This window comes from Plasmopara halstedii (genome assembly GCF_900000015.1).
Source record: "Plasmopara halstedii genome assembly, contig: Scaffold_1343, whole genome shotgun sequence".
Taxonomy (NCBI): Eukaryota; Oomycota; class Peronosporomycetes; order Peronosporales; family Peronosporaceae; genus Plasmopara; species Plasmopara halstedii.
In genome coordinates this window covers 651,995-660,384 of record NW_020188258.1, presented here as the reverse complement: position 1 = coordinate 660,384, position 8,390 = coordinate 651,995, and the positions used below count along the sequence as shown (strand labels likewise).

General features: G+C 46.4%; 4 protein-coding genes across 4 annotated transcripts; 2 read left to right on the top strand and 2 right to left on the bottom strand.

The window, feature by feature from the left end:
- Positions 1-3,974: 3,974 nt before the first annotated feature.
- On the bottom strand, positions 3,975-4,646 carry PHALS_01150 (uncharacterized protein; the record flags this gene model as incomplete). The annotated part of the gene is made up of 1 exon (XM_024730959.1): positions 3,975-4,646. One exon carries the CDS (start codon positions 4,644-4,646, stop codon positions 3,975-3,977), a length of 672 nt encoding a protein of 223 aa, XP_024581184.1.
- Positions 4,647-4,787: 141 nt separating this feature from the next.
- Positions 4,788-5,069, top strand: PHALS_01149 (uncharacterized protein; the record flags this gene model as incomplete). Its single annotated transcript, XM_024730957.1, has 2 exons — positions 4,788-4,918; positions 4,979-5,069. The coding sequence occupies 2 exons, from the start codon at positions 4,788-4,790 to the stop codon at positions 5,067-5,069; spliced, it is 222 nt and encodes a 73-aa protein (XP_024581183.1).
- Positions 5,070-6,084: 1,015 nt separating this feature from the next.
- Positions 6,085-6,780, bottom strand: PHALS_15481 (uncharacterized protein). The gene has a single exon (XM_036407629.1). The coding sequence runs from the start codon at positions 6,438-6,440 to the stop codon at positions 6,246-6,248; it is 195 nt and encodes a 64-aa protein (XP_036263315.1). The 5' UTR covers positions 6,441-6,780; the 3' UTR covers positions 6,085-6,245.
- PHALS_01148 (uncharacterized protein) lies at positions 6,781-7,671 on the top strand (the record flags this gene model as incomplete). Its single annotated transcript, XM_024730955.1, has 1 exon — positions 6,781-7,671. The coding sequence occupies one exon, from the start codon at positions 6,781-6,783 to the stop codon at positions 7,669-7,671; it is 891 nt and encodes a 296-aa protein (XP_024581181.1).
- Positions 7,672-8,390: the final 719 nt, after the last annotated feature.

Genomic DNA, 8,390 nt, shown 5'->3' with positions numbered 1-8,390 from the left:
CACTCGCTCTCATGAGCAATTGGTAATACCCATCGACCAAGTCAAGTGCACTGTACTTTGTACATCCAACCAAGTTGTTCTGAAGAGCATCCTTCCTAGGATCAGCGTCTGTGCTGGATTGATGGCAGCGTTGACCTTTTGTAAGCTTGAACGATACGCCACTTGCCGTTCGGGTTCCGGACAAACGTGGGCGTCGAATGGGGAGACTTTCTCTCACGCACAATTCCTGCGTCGTGCTTTGCATAAAAGAAGGTGTCAATGACGTCACTCTACTCCTTGGGTAGGGGTCATTGGCGTGATACGCATTATTTTGTTGAACTCATGGCGCACACCCGCCCGAGGTAAGACCGACGGCAGGTCTTTTGGGACGGCGTCTTAAAACTCCTTCATTAAGGGATAGTATGAGCCCAAGGAATCCTTCAGGATCGAAGATCCACTTCGTGCGCTCAACACCCTCTTGGACTTCATACAGAATCGACAACGAGTTAATCTCTTCTTCCAGTTGTATAATGACCACTTCGGTTAAGTCGCCTGCCTTTAAGGCACCGCCAAGCTCATCGAAGGACATCTCGTCCAGCTCATGAAGAGCATCCACCGCAGGAATAGCCTCGAGGGTGACGTCGCCACCTTTCTCCCCTGACATACCCATAAATGGGTTTATAGCTGTGCGCTATCGTCTACGGCAGACACATCCTGGGTCAGGGTGGATGCCCGACGTCTTGCAGCAAGCATATGGCGCTGCCGTCCCCTCCTCACATATGTTTTACGTCTCGGCGAGTATAGTGTGAACACGCACTCAGTGTCGTCCAGTGTTAGCCTCACTTCTTGCTCCCAGGAGTCTGATGTTATTAACAACATCTTGACAACACTCCCACTCAACTGAACTGTCTTCGATGCTTGATTGCCGAGCATACTTCGAAGAGCAAAAAACTGGCTCGCGAGAACTGCCTTGGTCATTATATCCGCCAACATGTCAGACGTTGAAATGTACTCGAGAGCAAGTTGACCGTCTTAACCTGGCGATCAAAATGGCAACGAATGTCGATGTACTTTGTGCGCTTGTGAAACTTGGGGTTCATCGCGAGTACAATATCGAATTGATTGTCTTCAAATTTTTGACTGCATCCTAGCCCCGCAGTCTTCGTCCAGTGGATAACGTGCCGTTCCACCCGCATCTGAAGGGCCCTGTCCAAGATGCTTCGGACCTCGTCCGACCATGCCGCTCATAATTCGATACTTGAGAAGCGCTCAGTGGGTTACGTGCCATCCCACCTACATCACTGGGGCCTCGCACTCGATTCCTCGGCCCTTGGCCGACCATACCACGCTTGGCATGCAGCGACTGCTCCGATACTTGAGCAGCGATCAGTGGGTTACGTGCCACTCCACGATCAGCCCGCGGCTCGGGACTCCTGTACGATACATCTTCAGGGTTCGGCAATTCGAGTACTTCGATCTCCAGTACGTTGATCGTCTTCGTCTAGTGCCCGCGCCAATAACGTTTTTCGTTTTTGACTCCTAGCAGAGGTGGGTTAATGAATCACCAAAGCTCTACCAGGAGACGTGCAAGTAGCGCCCAAGGTCTTCGACGTTTTAATTCATTCATGGCTCATGGCGCTCTAACCATGCAATACCAAGGATGAGGTCATACCTTGAATCCAGGTCTAAAACTAAACAGCATTTCACGCTATCAAAGTCAAGAAACTTGATGCCGAGATCCACAGAGCTCTCGGCTGTCCCTGTCGCTAAGCGAACAGTGACGATGTCTTTTAACCGCGCTTTCAGCGCTTCATCATACAGCTGACTTCCTTCCATCGTGGAGCGTCGAGCATACGACGCCCCGGAGTCGATCAGAATCTTCCATGGCTTCTCAAGGCCCATCATGGTCCCTTTCACGACCAGCAAGGCCGGCTTGCATACTGTTCAAGAGCACGGAGATCATCGGGGCTGTGTCCTGCTGACCTCACCCTCTTTGAGGCTCAACAGAACTCAGTTTTTCCCAGTACGGCAACCCGCGCCTACTGGGTGTTGTTGTTTACCCGCGACGAACCAGAAGACTGGTATGAAGCGGGATGTCGGTTCGATAAACCTTGACGCGCCTTGCGCAGAAGGCAATAAATCCAAAGGTGACCAATGTCTTCACAGACAAAACACCGTTGAGTGTTCGAACGCTGCTCGATAGCTCGAAGCTCAGCCTCCTCATTCTCAGCATAGCTGAGTTCCATCGGCTCAGGCCGGCTCGACAGTCTGCTATTATGTTGTGCGTTCTGACCAAGTCGTGCTGACTAAAGTAGAATTCGGCATTCAATGTCACATTCAATGCTTCTTCCAAAGAAGATAGATGCACATTGAAGACTTCCTTTCTGGCCACGCCAGTCCATAAAGACGGTCACTGTGACTGCCTCAGGGAGAGGATGGACTGCCATACCGGTAATGGGAGTACGCAATTCGTGGACAAAGTCCACAAAATTTTTCTTGCCCTGGCGAACGCACGCGATATGCCTAGTTAAGCGGCGAGAATACTTGTAAATGCTGTAACTTCAGCCCCGTCCAGGAGGGAAACGCCGTATCGGCCGAAGTGCCGCAACTCAGTCAGAGCCCATTCTTTCGCTCGACCACCCAGCTTGGAGGTAGCTAGCGCCACGCACTGTTGCTCGGTCTAGATCATAGCGGACCTTTTAGTCATCTGAACCTCTCTCACCAGAGCAGCAAATTCTCTCCATCCTTGCCCTCGAAGGTCTTAACGCTCACCACGAGCGGCTTGGTTCGGGAGAAATCATCCATCGACGGTGGCGTCATGGACGCAGTCGATGCCGACATCTTCTGCTGTAGGTGCTCTAGCTGAGCATTTTCATAGCTAGAAAACGCCTCAAGGCGCGCGCTAATCGCTTTATGCCCATGCGAAGCGAGGTGTTGCACGCCCTCAGGGCCAAGCAGAGACGTCAGCTTTTTATGCCCGTCCTGCATGCCCTGGGGAAAATAGGAGAACTGCTCAATCCTCACAGAAGATGAGTCGTAACGACTCGGATGTAGATTAACTACAAGTGCTACCAAGTGCAGCGGGGCTGCCGTAAATCTTTCGCTTTAAGGAAGCTAAACTAAGGTCGGTGACCTTCGTTCTACGCTTAGAACCAGTGCGGATCGCAATCCGCTTACTCCAAGAGTAACCACAACCTTAACCCAAGGCAAATAAACTCTTCCGTAAACTGTATTTGTAATGCGTCAACGCCGCATCTATAGGTTCTCCTAATTAAATAGTAAACCTAATTAAGATGCATAACTTTTGGCAGTCCAGACTTCTTGTTTAAGTGTAGCCACACCATTGTGCGATTACACCCTCTTGTGTAACCCACACCCTTGTTTGGTCATATTTGACTTACAACATCATATGTAACCCTGTTACACGGGCAAAGCTAAGGGAACATAATTTGAGCATTCAAATTTGCTATTTACAAACATCTATAAGCGTTTTATCCTCAATAAAAATTCTGCTAAATAGTTAGCGCGAGATACGTGCTTTTTTATAGTATCATCGCTCTGTTGACGTGCCTAGTAAAATACTTTACTATGGTTCCCGATCCATATCAGGGTATGGATTGACGAAGAAATCATAGGAGATGAGAGAATTTACAATCTGCAGGGCCGCTGTCCGACAAACTACACACGACGCATTTTGCACCAAGGCTGCTCTTACACCACTTAACTTGAAAAATTGCCACTGCAAGAGTTTGTGCTTGTGTGGTTGGTTTAGCGTACTTCCTCAACTATAATTAGTGCATTAGTGCTCCATCTCACATTATTCTTTCAAGTCCAATTTTCTTGCTTTTGGTAAAAAAGAAGGATGATTTGATGCACTTCGGCTGTTGTGATGTACGAAGGTATACTACAAAAGCTTTGCGCAGCGGATACTATGCGAACATACATCTATAATGAATGCAGCCGTGTGCACTACGATTTTACTAACTCTAAGAGATCTAATTCACGGGCATATACAGCTTGCTTTCAATACGGCGATTCTCGCGTCGACGGCGGAGAAACGTTGCCGTCCAAGCAACGCTGACATATACGCCAATTATGAAAAATGGAATCATGAAAACCCATGAAATTGGGTTTAAAAGCACCCCAGTGAAGTCATTCGATGTTCTGCTCGTCTGTACATGATTAGCTGCCAGTGCAGCACCCGATCGCAACGTGTGCCCCGCACCGTTGTGGTGCCTCGAGTAGTAAATGTTTATCTCCATGGAAGAGTCATCATTCATGCCTTCGTCATTATCCCCACCTTCATTATCCAGCCCTTCGACTCTCGTTACAGGCACAGATGCAATTCTCGTGGGCACTGTGCTTAAAGTTGACAGCGTATTCACACATTCTACAGATAGCACGTCAGCGTGCGCGGTCATGCACATACGAATCATATGCACGGCTTTAACAATTTTGCGAGGCTCCACTTCATCTGGTACCTCACGCAGCAGCGCCGCAATGTTGACTTCTTTTTGGCAAAATGCAGCTAGATCTTGGGCACATGCTGGGTCCGTCGTCACATCACGTGAATCTTCCCCCTCTTTTGCCGTCTTAGTTATCAAACTTGTCTGCTTTGTTTGCTTTTCTGGCTCCTTCTGCTTGATCAGTTCCGAATGCGAGTGCATAATGCTGCAATGCTGAGAATTAAAACGACGCTCTAGTGGTGGTAGAACTGCAACGTAGTAAAAGCGATTCTTTCACTTTTGCTGAATGTATGACGAATATTCAATATTAAACCTGACTCGTCTGCCTAAATTTATTTTGTCATGAAAGCTGGCTTCGTCGGTAATTGTGATAATCTCTTCGCTTATGGCTACAACCAGAGAGCACTATCATCAATTTATACTTACAGTGATCATATAAAGGCTGCGACTTCAAAGCGCTTTTACGGTGGTGTGTAAGATACGAGAACAAAAATTTAGTCATGCTCATTATCTAACAAAGCAAAAACTTATAGGACGGGTGGCAGAACAATAGCTATAATAAAGACTACGACGTATCGGCGACGACGAGCAATGCACGCAGAAAAACTGACAGCATCGACTTAAACAGAGCACATTAGTGGTTTCTGTGTCGCAGGCAAGTAAGTTTGCGCTTAAAGACCCGGCAGCTTGATGGCTGTACAAGATGTCGACTCACGACAATATCAACTCAGCGTGTGGTGGTGTTGGTGCGCGAAGAAATGGAGCTCGACAAACACCTCAAAACGATCCTTTCGCATTCGCACACAAGAGTGATTAAGTTACTTCACTACTTGCCAGACGTGTTTGATGAAAAAAATATAAACGACATCGATCTCATTTTTTCGTGGCGTTCTATCACGAATGCATGTAGACGCCTTGGCCTTACTGGTGGCCTTAGAAACTAAACTTGTTAGCTCCTCGCACCTCCGCCTTTTATATTTGCGATGAGCACTTTTATGAGAATTGAATTTATACAAAAGGTATTGAAAAAGTTGAATATTTGAAGACTGAACATACGGATTCTTCCAGCATTCGTTTGAACAGATTTTTTACATACACAAGCCCTTCCTCTATCAACAACATTTTTCCGATAAGACTGTAAAGCGAGCATCACAATCTAATTTCCTAAATGGTAAATGTAGAATGTCAGTGTGAGAAACCTCTTCTCTTCTCTCTTCAAATTTACGGCCATGTCGATCATGAAGCGTAGGTCAAAATTTGACATGTTTCACTAAACAAAGTGAACATGATTTATCATTTTGCTGCCGCTTCCCTTGCATATAGAACTTTGATGAGGTGTAGAACTTTGTAGCACGAATTGGCTGTTGCAAGCGCACAACACGAATTCTCTCCATTTGAGCGACTTTCAGTCTGACGATTAAATCAATGAAATGTATAAAACTTAAAGGTTTGCAATCGAGTGGGTAAATTCGTCAGATAGACAATAATCATTTGCTTCATCATTTCTTTCCAGCCCTACTGTCACTTTGATCATACTCACTCAAAAATTTTAAATTACAGTGGAATACGTATCTCTATAGAAAGGATTTTGAAATCATGAGAGTGGGAAAGTCGCAAGTCGTAAAGCACCCTGCATTTCAAGCAGTTTCGCTGTCCGTGCTGAATCAGCATACCAGACAGCATATTAAAGCCAAGCGAAAGAATCTGATTATGTCAAACTTGACGTAAAGCCACCTCATGTACACGGCACAATTTAGTCATTTCTGACAATCACCAATTTAGCATTACTATTTGCGGTTATCAGCGAAAAGTAGACGGAAGACACAAGAACATTGTGCGGGAATAGATAAATTGTTGCTGTTGCGTCAGCATCTTGTCAGAAACTACCGCAAGTAAGAAATAAACATGGCGCTTTCTGGATAGACGGTGTACAACCATTTCTTTATTGTAATAATAATAAGGTTTCCGATGAGTTGTGTGAGCTACAACTAACATTCACCTATTACTATTCTTATTGCAAGAGCTGACTTGCCAGTCATTCAAATCGTTTAAGCGAGCACTCGCAACCTTCATAAGATTACACAAAGAAATCCAAAAAATGATGTTGACGGCTCTTTTTTGAAGACCGCCCAGTACTAGGACAGCCAGTTTCGATTGAAGAATTAAAAATTCTTGTAATATGCTGTACTCTTTGGTATACTTTGATCAAGACCAATGGCATTGATTAATTGCGGCTTGGTCCATCACCTTTGATGCGCCCCCGTCTCAAGCTACGAGGCCCCGCCTCATGAGCTCATTTTCCATTTATTTTGCATTTTGCGCTCTTCCGAACATGATGATGTTGATGCGCGAAAGCGCACCTTTCTGTGCAGATTTAAAGTCCGATGCGACCTCGATTTCCCTAACCGAAGGCAGCGACTGTACGTCATCCATTGTTCAACCGCGTCGTAGCGGTTCGATCAAGTACTTGGATTGTCTTATCCCCCCTGCCGATCCCCAGCATCCGCTTCAGTTTATACATAAAACCAAAGCTGAAGAAGCCGATGCTACAGGCAATGGAATTGTTCGTGGGCATTCTTCACTTCCCTACCAGCAACGACAATTGCAACATTCCCGCTCATCAGTGTGCCAGTATGAATATGCCAACTTGAGTAACTCTTCGGCCACTTACCCGCTGCGGCCATCGCTTCATTACTCGGACAGCTCCGGCAACAAAAGTATTCGTCCATATCCGTACGAAGTACACGCCAGAGAGCCAAACATGGCTTTCAAACGCCGCCGATGCACTATCAGCGGCTCTAGTAATTGTAAGCGCTGCCGGATTGTGAATTGCGGCAAGATCTCGGTAAGTCGAGGTCTTTGCCGCGGACATGGCGGCGGCCGGCGCTGTCAACATGCTGACTGCACAAAGGGCGCTCAAAGCCGCAGTGAGTTTTGTTGGGCTCATGGCGGAGGTCAGCGATGCGAAGTCAAGTGCTGCATGCGCAGCCGCAAATCCAAGCGCTTCTGCGTGGCGCATCTCAATTGGGAGACCACTGCGGTGGCGCCTACAACTCCGACTTGCTCCCATCTCGAGGCGCTTCCTGTTCGCATGCAGCTTTTGACGCCTGTCGGACTCAACAAAATATCGCCTGCGAGCTCTACAGCTTTGAAAGGATCGCCAAGTCTTCCAAGTCTGCTCCAGGCATTGCGCAACACGAAATCGTATATGACAAAGATGGATTAAAAGTACCAGTGAATGACCTAGTTCATGATTTAAAACAGGCTGATATAAGCATTCGAATAATATATATAAACAAATTATTGCTCTGTTTTTTAATTATTCATCAAGGTGCTTTTTTATACTGTACGTCTCATAAGTTAAAACCCATTCCATATTGTTATGAAATGCGTAGCCCTTGCACATTAATTATAAACCCTGTCGAATTCAGACTAAATCAGTACTGTCCGAGTTGTATCAGCATAAATTGCAAAATCTTCGGCTTTGCTGTGTAAGCCGGCAAGGCACTTCACGTACATCTTGAGCTGTTTAAGCAATTGTTGTAGAACTCGAGTCCCTGCTCATTGACGGTATCAGATCTGCCTCCGGCATTTTGTTGATGAGCCTTGATACTCGTCGATCCAAGCATCAAACCTGGTTTATTTGTGCAAACTCATCGTCGGCATGTCCTTGTCTCCGCCGCTTTGCAAATGTTAAGGACATAGGCATTCCCGACTGCGATATATTTGTGTAGGCTAATATCTTGCTGGATTGCGATCCGCTAACTCATACTTGGTTCTTATAAAGAACGAAAGGTCGGTGACCCTAAGTATGCTTCCTCAAGCGCTAAGCTACGGCAGCCCCGCTGCACTTGGTAGCACTTGTAGTCAATCTTCACCTGCGTTGTTTCGACTGATCCTCTGTGAGGAAGGAGGAATTTTCCTCTGTGTCCCAGGGCATGCAAG

Bases quoted from the DNA above. Each gene is read 5' to 3' on its own strand.
- PHALS_15481 (XM_036407629.1), bottom strand. From the start codon at position 6,440: ATGTTAGTTGTAGCTCACACAACTCATCGGAAACCTTATTATTATTAC.